At 33.4% G+C, this 19,287-nt stretch overlaps 1 protein-coding gene across 1 annotated transcript; it reads left to right on the top strand.

Moving 5' to 3' along the window:
* The first annotated feature begins 2,704 nt into the window (after positions 1 to 2,704).
* LOC133325754 (uncharacterized) lies at positions 2,705 to 12,842 on the top strand. Its single transcript, XM_061534478.1, has 5 exons — positions 2,705 to 2,917; positions 3,213 to 3,356; positions 9,784 to 10,535; positions 10,606 to 12,575; positions 12,669 to 12,842. Exons 1-5 carry the CDS (start codon positions 2,759 to 2,761, stop codon positions 12,836 to 12,838), a joined length of 3,195 nt encoding a protein of 1,064 aa, XP_061390462.1. The 5' UTR covers positions 2,705 to 2,758; the 3' UTR covers positions 12,839 to 12,842.
* The last annotated feature ends 6,445 nt before the right edge of the window (positions 12,843 to 19,287 follow it).

Here is a 19,287-nt window from a genome sequence, read left to right as displayed (position 1 = left end):
TGTGGTATAGTATAATTTTCACTTCCAATTGATATCTTATATAATTTATTGTTTTTAATGAATGCGAATTAGCTCGAGATTTATGTCTGTTAAGATTTTTAACGGATACATTGAGTGGAACTTTAATTTTTAATATATAATAATGTTTACACGTGGCAATATTTCATTTTTGTATAGAGACGTTGTTAAAACTCATAGCCTTTGTTTTTCATCCTTGTGATTCATGGTAGACTCTCGTAGAGTACAAATGTTTCAAATAGTAATGAGATTTTGTCTTGTGCTGGCTTTTTTTTCATGCAGACTCAAGGTATACCACATTACCTGCACTTGTGTTTACTGAATAAACGTATAGTTTTTTTTTTCTTAAATTGGTAAATATGTGATCAATCGCGCATATTATTTCATTTTTAGTACTTACTAATTATTTTAATGCTTTAATAATAAAGATTAAAATACATATGTAAAACAAAAAAATATTTTTAAACTTCAACCAAAAAAGTCAATTTCATGAAAAATTTAATTTTTTCTACTGATTCTCAACCTGAGTTAAATAAATTAAACAGATCATTGCTATCTTATTTTTTCAAGAACAGCAAACTATAGAACATTCTAAAAATTTCAGTTTACAAAAAAAAAATGACTATACCATATTACCAACCTAAACCACATTTGCATCACATCCTCTATATATGACTGACTAATTGAAATCACCCATTGTTGTCCAACAGGCAACATAGCGACTTGTTGCATAAATTAGAATAATTTCATTCAATAAAAAACACCTACCATCCCGTTTTTTACCATCGCCAATATCAACACAAAAGTTCTGGACTAATGATAGACTTAAGCTGTATAGTGCTTAAACTCCGTTATTTGTATATTGAATGGACCGAAGGTTTATTGTTAGAACTTATAGAATACCAAAGTCGATAAAAACCAAAATAGTTACAATGTAATAGAGAATATGTATACTGGTATCATCTATTGTTCTCGTGAACAATAGATATAAATATGCTAATTTAGTATGCATTGTTTATTTCATTCCAATATTTTCTAAATAATTAATTTTAATTAATTATAAATAATTTAATAATTAATAAGTAAACAAACAAATTAATGAAATCATAGTCTCACATTGAATTCCCATTTCACAAATGCTTCATTCAAACATTTTTATGCTCATATTTTTCATATCATAATAATCATATTGTCAACTATGAGGCACCCTGTGAATGTCAACAAAAGTAAATCGATTATATTGGTATATTCCCGTACTGCAAGAATCTACTATCGAAAAAAATAGTAAAAACTTGTAGATTTTTGCAGTACTGGAACAGACCATATGTCTCGATTAATGGTGGAACAGTACCTCATACAAACATACAGGCATTTCATATTATTTAAATCTGAAAAGTTTTGCCGAACAATCTAAGCTTCGAAAACAAATGAGGGAGAGTATCGAACATTTACAACAAATGGTGTAAGGAAAGCATGTGAATAGAAAACTCCAAGACTATTTCACAACTTCAACAAAATGTGAAAACGATTCATGTTTCACATTTACAATTCAAATGAAGAACAACGAGTAATGCCATGTACAGACGAGCGTTGTTCGCTCTCTCATTCGTTGTTCGACCCTTAATTATGAAGGAATTACTTAGTTCCCCATACAAAATTGTCTGAGCGAACACCGATTTTGTACGTTGTTCAATTCGAATCACTCTCTGAATAACCAATAAATTTGTCCCATCCCTAACAATTGAGAGTATTTATCGAAAATAAATTAATTTTGACAGTTTGAAAATATTTATGAAATTTTCAAACTTTTTCAGTAAAATTGAAAATCATGAATGAAAAGTAAAAAATTGTATAGTTTTTATACATGCAGCAGGATGTAAATTTTGTTTTCTACATAATGCAATATGCATTTCTTTTCCCTTGGTTCTAATTAGCGTACAAAACAAGAAACAAATGTGGGGCAACTCAAACAAAAAATTCTCCAAATTTTTATTTGTGACAGTATGTGACATTTGAATTGAGAAAATATAAAAATGCATTAAAAACAACAACATTTTCAGAAAAAATGGAAAACATGAATGAAAAGTAAATAGATATGGGTTCATACTATAGTCAGGAGAAAGAGAATTATTTTTTCTATTTAGATCCCTATGTAATTCACTAAAATATGTTACATTTTTGGTGTAAAACAAGAAACAAAAAGTTTGAAATAAAAAACTCTGATGATATGAATTATGAATAGTGTTGTATGAATGGGTTAATTCATGTACGTAATTCTGAGAGCGAACTACGTTGTTCGGATGCCCGCCAGAACATGGCATAAAAATAAAGAATTGAATCTAGTTCCGACGGTTTCTTTCTCGAAAGAGTCTATTCCGCAAAAGTCGATTAATCGATTAGTTGAAAGTCGACTTACGTATCCCTAAGTCATACAAAGTGAATACTGTAAATACTTATTTTCATATTGTTGAATTGAAATTTGAATAGTGTTTTTGTTACGGTTTTAAAGTGTTATTTTACGCCGAAGTAGAATAATAAATACAATTAACAATCGAAACAAATCAAAATGTGAATCGGGAAATTGAAATAACTAAACGAAAAGTCAACTTTTTTGCCAATCGAAAGAAAACAAGACGGCTGCGGAACACAAACAAGTTGCTCGACCAGCCAGTCAGTCAGTCATTCGGCCACATTCGAAAGGCAGAAAAGCGTACGTGCGTACGTGCTATTTGAAAGGTAGATGATGGATACCAAAGTTCCCACGATTGACAAGGAGATGGCGATCGATTTCCACGATATGGCCATGACAGAGGATGTTAGTCTGTTGCGCCAGCCGATGAGGACGGCCCTCACCGGATTCCTGGAAGCCAAGAAGGCCTATGAAAATGGTACCGATGAGGTAAGTTTTGGCGGTTGCTAGACAAAGAGAACCGGATCGGGGTGTATGTGACAATGTGTGTTCTCTATTGCTAATTAGTTGGCTGAATGCTGAATTTTATGTATGGCAATAATGATGCGAATACATCCATTTGTGTTGAACATGGATGGATGGATGGAGATGGAGCAATGCCAGCCAATGATTGGTTTCATAAAATTGAAACATTGTCACCGTTTGTGTCAATTGACCTCTTTTTTTCTATTTTACCTACATTTTCATGTTTGTCGTGTGCATGTGCGCCCATCAATTACTCCAGGTACGCCGTTTGCTGTTACATGAATGTTCCATCATCTATGAGTGCAATGTGTGTCGCAATATGTTTCGCAGTTTGGTCAACTTTATCAGTCACAAACGCATCTACTGCAAATTGTCCGCCGAGGGAAATCACCGTCCCTATTCGGTAAGTTGTAACACCATGTATTGGTGGCATAATGTGAGCGGAATTGAATTGAAGAATGGTTGATGGTAGCTCCGGACAACAAATTGTGATAAAGAGTGATTCATTAAATATCTTAATTTTTTTGCACCAAATTCACGATTTGATGGCAAAGAATAAAATGGCGGATATATACACATATGTACATAGGTAAATAATGGAGTACTAGTACAACATCTACCAATCGTAATGGATATTATATTGCTGAAACAACGAAGAATAGTTACATAATGTAATTTATGTGAGGAAAATTATTTGAAGATATTCCACCAGTAATATTGGTCAGTTGCTTTATTTTTAATTAGTATTGACGAATGACGTGGACTTATTCATATGCTAATGTATCCTAAACATATTACCTTCGGTTTGAAAAGTGATTTGTAGTGTGCTACATAAAAAAATGTATTACCATGAAATGTGTAGATGTTGATGTGTGATTGCTGATTAGAACTATGGACAGGTGATGATGTTACATGTGCGGTAATAAAGTGTAATGCTTGAATAAAACGTTGCGTTGAATAAATCCTTATGAAATTCTAAATAAATTATGTTTTTTGATTGATTTTTTAGAAAAGTTATACTTATAAGGAAAACGTTTTTAAGATGGTAATTTATAAAATTTTTTGAAGATTCCATATACCAATATAATAGTGATTTTTTATTAGTAGTTGTATAAAAAAATTAAAAATTGACATGATTATTAAATTACAGATGGAATCAACATTTTTAAAGTAAAATATGTGTAGAATAGTAAGGCTTTAATTATTTATTTTTTCTGCTTATTTTAATAAAATAAACATACTGATATCGCAAGAAATTTGATGAACTCATTGTGTAGACTAGATGGGGAAACATGTCTCTGTTATACTGTACACTTTTATTCTCTACATAAGATATGGAGTATGTTACTCACTTGATAAGACATAGTAGGGGAGACTGGGGCCCCTTCGGCACTTTTTTTTAGAGCTCTATATCTCAGTACTTATTCAACATATATAACAACTTTATGGCTGATTATTGTCCTCAGACACTTAATTATAAAAAATAGTACCAAAAAGATATAAAAAAATAGTATTAGTTAAAAAATTTTACAGTTTTGTAAAAAAGTCAAATTCGCCGAATGTGCCCCAACCCGGGGTAGCTTCGGCATTTGATGGGGCACATTCGGCAACATAGTCATAGCCGGGTAATTGTCATCGCTATCAGTCTGGTTGAAATTCTGATCCTCTAAAGACTCTATTTGGTTTTAATACGCCACACAATGTTTGAATTATAAGGCTTTGTTTTCTAACGGCGTACGTTTACATCTCAAGCTCGCACACATCAGAAATAAGGGTTTTCTATCGCATTTTCGTCAATACAAGTACGTTTGATCTTATATATGCAACTAGCAAAGTACCCGCTAATTCGTATGCGGAACAGGAATAAAAAAATATTTCATATGGAAATCGTTGTACTATAGTTCTGAATTCCACCTCTATTCGTACATTTAATATCAAGTTTATTACCATTAAGTACTCTTCATACACATAAGCACTATTTTCCGAAATCCACACATTAGCAAAAACGTACAGGTTCCACATGTAATTCCATTTAGAACTTTTCGAACACATAATTATACATTTTCAAGACTACCTCTATACCGTCACCTTCACTAAATTTAGTACCAAAAACCCTTTGGTCCTTCTTTCTAACTCTCTGTCAATGACCAACATTCTAAATTTTAGGTTTCCCGCTCTCTCCGTTACCCAAATTCAAATTATTCCAAATTTAGTGAATTTTCTATTCTATTTACTATTGGTACACATAAATTCGAGTTTCTAAAGTTGTCTCCATAGCTCAATACTACACTTCAACAGTAATTTTAATTAAAAAATTCGGGAGTCCAGCTCTATCCGTTCACACGTAATCAAGTTATACCAAATATAGTACTATTTAGTACACATAGGTAATATGCTTCCATATCTCAATTCTATATTCAAACATCAACCATTAGTCCAAATTATGGGTTTCCAGCTTTCTCCGTTCACCCAAATCCATCTAGTGCCGTTTAATACTTTTCGTACACATAAATACGAGTTTCCAAAGATGTCTCTATAGCTCAATCTTCAACAGAAATCTTAATTCCAAATTTCAGGTTTTCAGTTCTATCCTTTCAAGCAACATCCAAATTGTACTAAATTTAGTACCACATATACCTTTCGTACCAATAAGTACGAATTTCATAATCTACCTCAGTCCTACACTCCAACAGTCATTTTAATTCCCAATTTGAAGACTTCAGCTCTATCTGTTCACCTAAATCCAACTTCCACCAAATTTAGTACCATTTAGTACTTTTCGTACAAATAAGTACGATTTTTAAAAACTAATTCCGATTATCACGATTCCATCTCTACACACTCAACTGAGAGTAATTAGTACGGAATTTAGTACCATTTTACACTTTTATACACATAAGTACGAATGTCTTAAACCATTTCCGTACATCAACACCACTTCCCAACCTGTATTCCAAAAATGTCAAGATTCCAGCTATATATTTTCAATATATATACAATAGGAACTAAATTCAGTAAAGTTTAGTACCTTTAGTACACTTATAGGTCGAATTTCCATTAGTGACCAACATTCCAAATTTCAGAATTCTAGGTCTTCACGTTCGCTAATAAAAAGGGTACCATATTTGGTACATTTTAATACTTTTCGTACCCTTCTACTTCCAACAAATTTAAATGTACCAATTTTAGTACAGAGTAGTACGAATTTCCAATACTTCTTACTAAACCCACACCCCCACAGTTATCCTAAATCCAAGTTTCAGAATTCCAACTCTATCGGTTCATCCACAATTAAATTTGTACCAAATTTAGTACACTGTAGTACGAATTTCCAAAACTTCCTACTTAACCTAAACCTACACTCCAAGTGATCCTAATTCCAAGTTTCAGAATTCCAACGCTATCGGTTCACTCACAATCCAAATTGTACCAAATTTAGTACACAGTAGTATGAATTTCCAAAACCTCCAACTTACCCTAACCCTACAACCCTACAGTGACCCTAAATCCAAGTTTCAGGATTACAACTCTATCGGTTCACTCACAATTCAATTTGTACCAAATTTAGTACACTGTAGTACGAATTTCCAAAACTTCCTACAGACCCCAATCCTACACCCTCACAGTGATCCTAAATCCAAGTTTCAGGATTCCAACTCTATCGGTTCACCCTCAATTCAAATTGTACCAAATTTCGTACACAGTAGTATGAATTTCCAAAACTTCCTACTGACCCCACTCCTACACCCCATCAGTGATCCTAAATCCAAGTTTCAGGATTCCAAATCTATGGGTTCATCCACAATTCAATGTGTACCAAATTTAGTACACTTTAGTACGAATTTCCAAAACTTTCTACATACCCCAATCCTACACCACCACAGTGATCCTAACACAAAGTTTCAGGCTTCCAGCTCTATCGGTTCACCCACAATTCAAATTGTACCAAATTTAGTACATAGTAGTACCAATTTCCAAAACTTCCTAAATACCCCAATCCTACACCCCCACAGTGATCCTAAATCCAAGTTTTAGGATTCCAACTCTTTCGGTTCACCTACAGTTCAAATTGGACGATATTTAGTACACAGTAGTACGAATTTCGAAAACTTCTTACTTACCAAAAACAGAGATGCTAAATCCAAGTTTCAGAATTGCAACTCTTTCGGTTCACTCACAATTCAAATTGTACCAAATTTAGTACACAGTAGTACGAATTTCCAAAACGTCCCACTTAACCCAAACTTTCACCCCCAGAGTGATCCTAAATCCAAGATTTTGGATTCCAACACTGTCGGTTCACCCACAATTCAAATTGTACCAAATTTAGTACACATTAGTAAAAATTTTTAAAACTTCCTACATATCTCTATCTTACACCCCAACAGTGATCCTGGCTCCAAATTTCATGATTCTCGCTCTATTGGTTCACATAAAATTCAAAATGTACCAAATTTAGTACCATTTAGTACCAATGAATATAAATTACAGAAACTGGTAAAAAATTCCAAAACTACGTACATTACCAGTCCTACACTCCGACGGTAATGTTAATTTCAAATTTCAGGATTCCAGCTCGATTTGTATCTCCAAATTAAATTTGTACCAAATATAGTGCCATATAGTACTTTTCGTACACATGAGTACACGCTCCCAAAACCATCTCCTTAAATGGACTCTACATCTCATCCCTAATTCGCATTCCAAATTTCAAGTTTTTAGCTCTATCAATTCACATGCTACGAAATTATACAAAATTAAGTACATTTTAGTACTTTTCGGATATTTATAGTTCGAATTACCAAAAACCCGTTGGTACATCTAACATACACTCAGCGACCACCAATCCAAATTTCAGAGTTCTAGCTCTACCGGTTCGCCAAATACAAATGGTAGCACATTTAGTACTTTTTAGTACTTTTCGTACCGTTCTGGTACGAATTTCCAAAAACCCTTTTGTACATCTTCCTAACTTTACATCAGTGGCCCACATTCCAAATTTCAGAATTCTAGCTCTTCCCGTTCGCCTAATACAAAGGATACCATATTTGGTACATTTTAGTACTTTTCGTACCCTTCTAGTTCGAATTTCCAAAAACCCAGCCTTATCTCACGCCTACACACCAACACCAACCCACACACAAAATTTCAAGCTTCTAGCTTTAGCCGTTTCGTCTGGGCGATGATCTGTCAGTCACTCACTCACTCACTCAATTAACACTAAGCTCTTTTATATATATAGATTTCGGACCATATTAAAGGATTAGTTTTAAAGACAAACTCACCCCAACATTTTTCATTTTTTTCGGATCATTTCATTTAAGGAAACTAATATATATGCACAATCTGTATATGGCCTATAAAAATATAAAAACCCATGTATCTAAATAAGTATATTAGCCCAGTTATTTATTTCTTTAAAATGCCTGATCGAAAAAAATGAAAAAAACTATAAAAAGAATGTACCCCGAATGTACTTTTTATAGTTTTTTTTCATTTTTTCGATCAGTTTTTAAAAACATTATATTTTTAAACATTTCTACAATAATACACATCGTAGTTAACCACTTTTTAATAATATTGTCTTAAAAATTTAAAAAGTTTTATACGCGAAATACTTACGAAGTGGAATTGAAATATTACAGAAACATCTATAAAAATATAAAAACCCATGTATCTAAATAAGTTTATTAGCTAGAAATTTCAAACTTTGTGTCAGTTATTTATTTCGATATTCGATACCTATGTATCGAAACTAGTGATGTACGGTGAGAGCTTCATATCGAAAACGCGATTGCCGAAGGTGCCCCGATGCCGAAGGTGCCCCAGTCTCCCCTAATACTCAAACATCCGCTTTATCTTAAAATAGCGCAAACTAACAACGGCTTTCTTCCTTCAAGCCTAAATATTGTCTATGTCGATTCCTAACATTTGATAATGACTTAATCTATATATTTTATATTCAAAGCGTATATTTGATTTTTAATACTAAATATTTTTATAATCCATATAAAGATTTGGTTTCAAATATTGTGTTAAACTGAAGTTACGGTACTAATATGTAGCAAAATAATTGATAAACATAATATTCTAGAATTCGGAAGAAAGAAAGAGAACCATTAGTTCTTGAAGTGAACAGCAACTGATTTAGTATTGCAGGCCTTTCCTGTTGTATAGAGTACAATAGAAACGATTTTCTTTCTTGAAGTCGTTCGAAGTCGAAGATTTTCTGCAAGTAACCTCCCAATATTTGTGCTACTTTAAATACGATGATATCCAAAGGATTCTAATTTGTTATATAAGTCGCATTTTTTACTTTCAACAGTTTGTCAAAACTTAATTTATTTCAGCAAAATTTGATTATTATAGCATTTGCCATCATTCATCATCCCTTTCAAATTTGGAATAAAATATATATAATAATGATTTTATTTTATGTTTTCATATTAAATCAGTGAAATAATATACCGAAAAGTTGTAAAACTTTGATTTTATAAAAGTTAAAACGTAGGAAAAAGCATATTTATTACTTATGGTCAATTAAATAGATTGGTTGCACGCAAAAATGCGAAAGAAATTGATATAATTTCTTCAGAAGAGGTTTATTTGGCAGAAAAAAGATTCAATATTATAAAAATAGGCATTTTATTATTATTTGAATTATATTCGTGTAAAATTGCTGAATATAATAATTATTCGGTCTTATTTTGTATATATTTCTTATTTTTCACAAAATATTCCAATCCACGACCACTCACATTTGCAAATGCCATTAACACACTTATCTATATATAAAACAATTTATTTTTAATTATTTTCTGTTTTCTTAGGATAACAACTCGAGTGTGATTATACAACCAACAGACCAACGATCTCAAGCTTGGTTTAATAAGAGTCGCAGCACCGGATCATCACCAATACCTACCAAGTCGTCATCACGCGACTTAAGTAAAGTCATTGAACGCCTTCGACGTACTGAGATCTTATCAACCGAATCGAATAAAGATCAAAATAATGAATCTAAAAAGAAGACCGATTGCAGCACAGATATAGAAAAACAACAACCCCTACAACTGTCAAATGAACAACAGGAGAACACAAATGTCGTTACAAATGATCCTATTTTGCAATTGGAATCGGTTCCAACTTCAACTCAAGCTGTCTATCAAACCCTTAAGCCACTCAATGCCAAGGACAGTATTAGAACTGAAGTTAATGAGGTTCATAATCTACTTACCAATCAAAAGACGATGATTGGGCCGGATGGCAAAGCCATAGTCAGCAATTCATTTCTGACAATCCCCACTGTGAACACAATATCAGTGGGCACAAGTGATAGGACAACACCGTTGAATGTTGTGGACGCACTGAACGAATTAAATTCATTCGCTGATGCTGCAAAGCTTCAACAACCACAAGTAACCTGCGAGATCTGCCAGATGACGTTTCAAACCGAGAAAACGTTAAACATCCACATACAAAAGAAGCACAACTCTTCGACGTATGTTTTCCAATGTCCAACATGTTCGTTGACATTCCTACAACCAGCCGCTGTCATTCGACATTTGGCCAATGAACACAAGTAAGTGTACACTGCACAATATTCGGTATTAAAATTCTCATCTTAATGTGAACCATCATTTATCTTGCAGGAAACCTCTGAAAAGGATTCGAAAAATGCGTGAATCTATTCTGAAAAAACGCATTCAAATTGGAAATGTGCACGTAAAAGGACCGTCACGCGAACTTAAGGGCTTACAATTGGACTCTACCAAAGATCTGACATTTAGCAACAGTGAAAATGTTTTGTCGCAACAGAATGGTAAACCCGTATCGACTTGCAGGTTTTGTCAAAGCACATTCGAAAAAAGAGCGGCATTTGCAACTCATTTAGCAAATTGTTCGGCCAAGAAGCAGACAGTCGTCAAAAAGGAAGTACAAGCAAAAATTAGAGTTGCAACAAAAGATGAAATTCACACCAAACTAAAAAACCAAAACAATAAAACTTTTGCCAAAAAATTAGAAGAAAATCAAAAAACTGAACATGAAATCAAAACTATTGATCAGAAACCCCAACCCTCAAAACATGAGGCGCAACACGATGGCCTCCTTTCTTATTTTTATGATTGTGATACAAATCGTTTAAATAGTGTTAACATTAAACAAGAACCTCAGGAGGATGAATTCAATTCGAATTCCACACATGCAACAAATGGTTCCGACATAAATGAAATGTTTGAAAACTTGGAAAAGCAAACGTTCGGCGAGGGCTTGCAAACAGTTTCACTAGATCTGATGGTGTCAAACCAGCAGCAAAAAGATGATGATAACGGTGTATCGCAGGATCATCTACCTGGGAATATTTGCAGTAAGAACGAAGTTTTTGTCGAACCGAAACAAGAAATTGATGGAGACGAACTAATAGCTGAACAATACACAATAGAAACGTTGTCGGAAGCAGTAGCTCCAAAGAAAAAACAAAAGGGATTTCGCACAGTGCCTGCATCTAAGCAATTGACATGTCGCTGCAAGATCTGTAACAAACAGTTCAATGCATTGAGCAATCTGCGCCGGCATATCTCCATGTTTCACTATCGAGCACGGCGTTTTGGTTGCAGCTTATGCGATTATCGTGCCTTCAGACGTTACGACATTGTTAATCATCTTTCATTTGTTCATAAAATGCAAGGGGAGCGTGAATCGATGTCAGTTGAATATGTCACAATGCATGATGTCAAATATTCTAAGGATGATGTCGAACATGATATTGTGGTGGTGAACGAAGTTGGTTCTGCCAATCCGAGAACACCGGAAAGCGAGTTGAAAACATATGAAAATAAGGTAAAACGTAAGAAAGAAAAGATGCCGACTGAAGAAGAAGGCGCTATGAAAGATAATGAAGTCGAAAGCCCAGTAAAGCTTGAAACTCAAAATACACCAGATAAAATTCTTCCTAAAGCAGTGCGAAACAAATTACGCAAAGTCCTCTCAAATGACGTAAATATCGGCCAACGTAGGCCCATTCGCAATCGCATTAAAACCGTTAACAGCGATTTCGTTTATGATCTCTCAAGCCTTAAAGAAGAGCCCCGAGAACAGACAATTCGTATTGCCTTGAAAAGGCGTAATACCGTTGGTATGGCAGATAACAAAACCAATATGTCTGCAGATCTGACACCGCCTATTAAAATTGTGCCCTACAGACTCAGAACGGAACCTCTCGTTCCATCTAACAAAGACTCAATTAAAGGATGCGCTGCTCGAATATATCGCAATGTGGTCCAAGAGGCATTAGCTGCGCCCTCTACTTTGCCTGAATTACCAGCCGAACGGCCTCTTATGCGGCCTCGACTATCCCTGCCTTGCCGCAGTGATTCGTTAAATGCACCCGTTATTGAAGCCACAGAACTCGAAGTAGCTCGCTTAGAATCTACATTTTTTGATGACTCATTTCTAGAAAAATTCGCCAAAAAATCGAATCCTTCATTTAAGATGAAACCTTTGTTGGCATTACAGCACAGTCCCCTCAATTCCATACTGCAGAAATTTGAAAATAACTGTAACAAAGTTCAAAACTTCGAAAATTCTCCAATTAATTCTTCACAAGATAATTGCCTGGCTGGCGACGAGTCTGCAGCACATTTTATGAACATAGATACTACGCCGCCAAAACTTAACACGATCGCAGCCATTGATAGCCAATTGGAAATCTTAGATGAACATGTCCTTAAACAAATCGACAGCTCGCCGCCCAATGGCGCACATATAATGGAATCTACATCACCACCATCTACTCCCAAGAAAAGAATAACTCTTATGCAAAGACTTGCCGAAAATAGAGCTAAACGACGAGATCCGTTGTTAAGAACCGCTCTAGAAAACTGAAGAACTAATAATGGAATGAACTGAATTAATTTTGTATTATGTAGAAGACTATATAAGTATGTTGTATCCTGAGTTCGTTACATTACTTCTTATCTAACAAAAAGTCCATTTCTCATATAGATTTGTTTTTTTTTTCTGAAATTACAATTCAAATTCTAGCTTTTAACTAATTTATTAAGTATTGTCTGAATTATTGCCCCCATTCCATTTAAGTTATAAACTCAATGAAATGTACATTTTAATATATATATTTTTATATTTAAGTTCACAATATTTCATTAAACCAACATCCCACGTTATTCATGTGAATTGAATGTACCTTAAGCTTAGCAATAGTTGATATCATCCTAAAAACTAGAATGGCAAGTTAAGTTAAACATGTTCTTTTTTAATTTATTAAGTTATATGTGATCATAATGAAGTAAATTCAACATTTTCGTAGAGATCATGAGATTTCAATATTCTTTGTATCAGAATTGTTTACCGTTCATGCCATACCTTCAAGTAAATATCGTTTATTGTCACAACAAATAAATTAGAATTTGTAGTTGTAGATTACATATTTTGTGTATTATATACAGGCTTTAATTTACATTATTATTATTATTAAGGTAAATTTCAGTACCTTTGAAAAGTACTACAAACTAATTATCACATCCCAAAAAGTTATAATAAAGAACAAAAACTGAATACATATATAAATAAATATGAATTTTAATATGAAGGATTTTGGCTGCAATTAATCACAATTATACGTATGCTGAGAAGCAAAAATACTACTATAACGAGAAAAAAATCTTTGCGGAATTCACGAATAATTATAAAGTAGGAATGCAGATATACAGCTGTATACAATACCACAGTGTGTAAACAATCGGTATTTTTTTGGTAGAAAAACATAGAATGGGGACCGAGATAAACCCCTAAGGTTAAATTTTTAATTCACCAGCAAATATCATTACTTTTTTTAATGAAATAACATTTGCAGGATTATCAAATACAAAAATTATCTTTTTTGATTTGTTTACAACAAAAGGCGTTCTAACATAAGTTAAAAAAACTATATATATCGTCATCATAAATGCAAAACGGAAGTAACTACATTTTTACTAATTTTACAGGAGAAGCAAAAAACGTTGTAAAATCTATAAGAATGGAGCATGGCTGGGATTTTTTTTTTTCAAAATTTAACCGCACTATAGAGCCGTATTTATTTAAAAAAAAAAATATTGTTTTTTGTTTTTTGAAGGTTTTATGTCAGTTACGTCCTTTTGACTTGATATTTTCTGAAACAAAATGAAGTAACTACAACACAATTGTAGTACAACAAAGTGACTAATATTTATCCGATTGGACTAAAATTTGTACAGCGCACTAAATTGAGTCCGGAGTGACGTGTGTTAAGTTTTGTTGAAATCGGTTCAGATTTAGACACAGCTCCCACACATATTTTCGCCGGTTTTGTGTAAATGGTGCATTAAAGCCCCTATATTTCTTTCGATTTGCACGAAATTTTGCATAGCGTACTGAATGATGTATGTTAAGTTTCGTGAAAATCGGTTTAGATTTAGTCATAGCTCCTACATATATTTTCGTCCGATTTTGTGTAAATCGTGCATTAAAGTCCCTATATTACTTTTGATTTGCACGAAGTTTGGAATTGCATAGCGCACTGAAATGAGTGTAGAATGATGCGTGCTAAGTTTCGTGAAAATCGGTTAAGATTTAGATATAGCTCCCATATACAGTTTCGACCGATTTTATGTAAATGTATAGCGATAAAACTTTGTTATTACAGTTGATTAGTTAGTTATAAAAGAAGAACAACCTTAAAATACCGAATTTTGGGGTACCGCTACATGGCTACCGTCAAAAATTGGTCGATATATCTCATTTTCAATATCATTTCAATATAGTGGTCCACATTACCCGACATTGAATATTTTCATTTAAAAATAATTATCGACTTCAAAAATGAATAAAAATTGAAAATAACCGATTGTAATTACAGCTAAATGTATATTTTTGTTAAAGAAACAAGAAAGCCACAGAACTTATTTTTATTCGAGAAAAGCCAAGTGTTCGACTAATTTGCAAAAACGTTCGATTATTGTGCTAAACCAATTTCAAATCACACTTTTACAGTCAGAGCTACATTTGCATCTACTAAATTTTCAACATTGCAATTATTTATTAAAAACCAAGTTTAATGTTTGTTTTCACTAATTAGGAAAACATTTATCAAGGCGGCATTGACATATTTCAAGCATTTTCTTAGATATGAGGGTGGTCCATATAAGACGCCTAGTCCACATTACCTGAAGTTACTCTACACATAGTACAAAATGGTACTAAATTTGGTGCTATTTGCATTAAGTTCTTGAAATTGGGAATTAAATGACTGTTAGAGTGTAGGATTGAGATAGTTTACGAAATTCGTACTTATTGGTACGAAAAGTACTAAATTTAGTACAATATGGATTTTGCTTGAAAGGATAGAGCTGAAAACCTGAAATTCGAAATTAAGATTACTGTTAAAGATTGAGCTATAGGCCCATATTTGGAAATTCGTATATATGTGCACGAAAAGTACTAAACGGCACTAGATTTGGTACAGTTTGGATTTGGGTGAAGGAGAGAGCTGGAAACCTAAAATTTGGAATAATGGTTGCTGTTGGAATATATATGTGAGATATGTGTACTAAATGGTACAACTTGATTATCTTTGAACGGATAATGCTGGACTCCAGAATTTCGGAATTAAAATTACTGTTGGAGTATAGGAAAAGAAGAAATGCTTAAGAAATGCTTAATTATAGAAACAAAAAGTACTAAAGGTGAACGGATAGGGTTGAGGTCCTAAAATTTTGAATTATTATTACAGTTTTTGAAATTTCGCCATTATGTGTACTAAATGGTACAATTTATATTAGAAAAAAATTAAATTTGGAATGAAAATTACAGGTTTAAGGTAGTATTGAAATTTCGTACTTATGGATACGAGAAGCACCAAATGGTACTAACTATGGTACAATTCGTATTGTGTGAGCGGGGATCCTAAAATTTGGAATTAAAATTAAGGTTGGAGTGTAGGATTGAGACATGGAGGTTATTTTGAAAATGCGTAATTATGTGTACTAAATGGTACTAAGTTTAAAACAATTTAGATTAGTGTAAAAGGATAGAGATGGAAAAATTATATTTTAAAATAAAATTACTGTTAGAGTACAGGATTGAGACATTGTTGGAAATTCTAACTCATAAGTACGAAAAGTACTAATTGATACGGATGGGGCTGGGTTCCTGAAATTTATGAATAAAATTACTGTTGGAGTGTGGAATTGAGGAAGTTTTAGACGATCGTACTTACGTCTACGAGAAGTAATAAATGGTACTAAATTTGGTACAATTTGGATGTTGGTGAACGGATAGAGCTGGAATCCTTAAATGTGGATTTAAGGTTATAATTGGAGTGCATGACTGAGGTAGTTTTAGAAATTCGTACTTATGGGTACGAAAAGGACAACATTTGGTACAATTTGAACTTGGGTGAACGGGTAGAATTCGCAAATTGCAACTTTGGTTACTGTGGGAATGTAGGATTGATATAGGTTTGGAATATGGGTACGAAAAATACAGAATTTTACCAAATCTAGTACAATTTTGTTTTTGGTGAACAGACAGAGCTGAAATGATTAAATTTGGACATACTTTGGAAATTCGTACTTATGAGTACGAAAAGTACTAAATTTGGTACAATTTGGACTTTGGTAGAATTAATATTACTGTTAGGGTGTAGGATTGATGTAGTTTTAGAAATTCTTAATTATGAGTATGAAAAGTACTAAAGGGTTTTGGTTGAATCCTGAGATTTAGAATTTAGATTACTGATAAAATATATATTCCCTTTCCGCATACAAAGTAGCGTGCATTTTGCTAGTATATATATATATATATTGAATTTGGATGAAAGATGTAGTACAGGAACTATTTCCGAAATAGGTTTATGATGACAAATTTAATAAATCTAAACAATATTTTATTCTTATAATAACATAATTTGTAAAATCCCAGACATACGAAATTTTGTATATTCATCATTTGAAATTCAACGACAATGGAAAAGCATAACCGAATATATCTCTAATTGAATTACTATTTACTTAAAATTGCACAAGCATTTAATTGCATTTCCCAACAAATTAGACGATAATGCTAAATAATTGTCGTTGTGTTTCTTGCCATTTGATTAAGTATTTATTTCAAGTGCGAGGCAACGCACAGCAATGAAGCTGAGCATTTTACCGGTAGTACAAATGACAATGCATTCCTGCTCAAGTCCATTTGTTTGCGTTTGTTCACAAGTTACATTTCTCTCAAATCCGTTTTCGTTCTCTCGAAATACCCTTGGGCAAAATTAACACACCTTTCTGTACCAAACCACATTGACACACATCCAGAGCGCCCACATACTTCGACATTAAATTTATTAACTTTTCCTCGAAAAGAGTCCTCAAGGTAAATGCAACATTAAATTTAATTAAAATATTACTAATTCCTAATTAAAATAAAATATTTCATATGACTGTGCGAGTGTGTTGGTGTGTGTTTTGTGGGTATATGGATGAGAAGAACGAACACTACACATGTTAAGGGCACACACACATATCTAGGAGCATATAGAGCTTACATATATAGAGCTTAGTGTTAAGTGAGTGACTGACAGATCATCGCCCAGACGAAACGGCTAAAGCTAGAAGCTTGAAATTTTGAGTGTGGGTTGGTGTTGGTGTGTAGGCGTGAGATAAGGGGCTGGGTTTTTGGAAATTCGAACTAGAAGGGTACGAAAAGTACTAAAATGTACCAAATATGGTACCCTTTGTATTAGGCGAACGGGAAGAGCTAGAATTCTGAAATTTGGAATGTGGGTCACTGATGTAAAGTTAGGAAGATGTACAAAAGCGTTTTTGGAAATTCGTACTAGAACGGTACGAAAAGTACTAAAAGGTACTAAATGTGATACCATTTGCATTTGGCGAACCGGTAGAGCTAAAACTCTGAAATTTAGATTGGTGGTCGCTGAGTGTAGGATAGGTGTACCAACGGGTTTTTGGAAATTCGAACTATAAATATCCGAAAAGTACTAAAATGTACTTAATTTTGTACAATTTCGTAGCATGTGAATTGATAGAGCTAAAAACTTGAAATTTGGAATGCGAATTAGGGATGAGATGTAGAGTCCATTTAAGGAGATGGTTTTGAAAGCGTGTACTCATGTGTACGAAAAGTACTATATGATACTATATTTGGTACAAATTTAATTTGGAGATGCAAATCGAGCTGGAATCCTGAAATTTGAAATTAACATTACCGTCGGAGTGTAGGATTGGGAATGTACGTAGTTTTGTAATTTTTTACCCAGTTTCAGTAATTTATATTCATGGGTACTAAATGGTACTAAATTTGATACATTTTGAATTTTATGTGAACCAATAGAGCTAGAATCATGCAATTTGGAGTCAGGATCATTGTTGGGATGTAAGATCGGGATATGTAGGAAGTTTTAAAAATGTTTACTAATGTGTGCTAAATTTGGTACAATTTGAATTGTGGGCGAACCGATAGAGCTGGAATCCTGAAACTTTGAGTTAGGATCACTGTGGTGGTGTAGGATTGGGGTATGTAAGAAGTTTTGGAAATTCGTACTACAGTGTACTAAATTTGGTACAAATTGAATTGTGGATGAACCGATAGAGTTGGAATCCTGAAACTTGGATATAGGATCACTGTGGGGGTGTAGGATTGTGTACTAAATGGTAAAAAAATTTGGTACAATTTTGATTCGAGTTAATGGATAGATATAGTAAACGTAAATTTGGAATTAAAATTACAAGATTAAGGAAGTATTGGAATTTCGTACTTATGGATACGAGAAGACCTAATTGGTACTAAATATGGTACAATTCGTTTTGTGTGGGCGGGAATCCTAATATTTGGACTTAAAAATAAGGTTGGAGTGTAAGATGAGGTACGTAATTATCTGTACTAAATGGTGCTAAGTTTAGTACAATTTAAATTTGAGTGAAAGGATAGAGATGGATGGATTTGAAAATAAAATTACTCTTATAGCAAAGGATTGAGACAGTGTTGGAAATTCGAACTCATGAGTACGAAAAGTACTAAATATGGTACAATTTGAATCTATGTGAAGAGATAGTGGTGTTATCCTGAAATTTTAGTTTAGTTTTAGAAACTCATACTTACGTCTACGAAAAGTAATAAATGGTACAATTTGGATGTTGGTGAACGAATGGAATCTTTAAATGTGGACCTAAGGTTGTTATTGGAGTGCATGACTGAAGAATTTTTGGAAATTTGTACTTTGGGTACGACAACCAAAACATTTGGTACAATTTGGACTTTAGTGAACGGGTAGAACTCGAACCCTG

This window comes from Musca vetustissima, unplaced genomic scaffold (genome assembly GCF_032173495.1).
Source record: "Musca vetustissima isolate MV318-11 ecotype Yass unplaced genomic scaffold, APGP_CSIRO_Mvet_v1 utg27337, whole genome shotgun sequence".
NCBI lineage: Eukaryota > Metazoa > Arthropoda > Insecta > Diptera > Muscidae > Musca > Musca vetustissima.
Note: the sequence above shows the minus strand (reverse complement) of the source record. Positions and strands in the feature narration are given on the sequence as shown.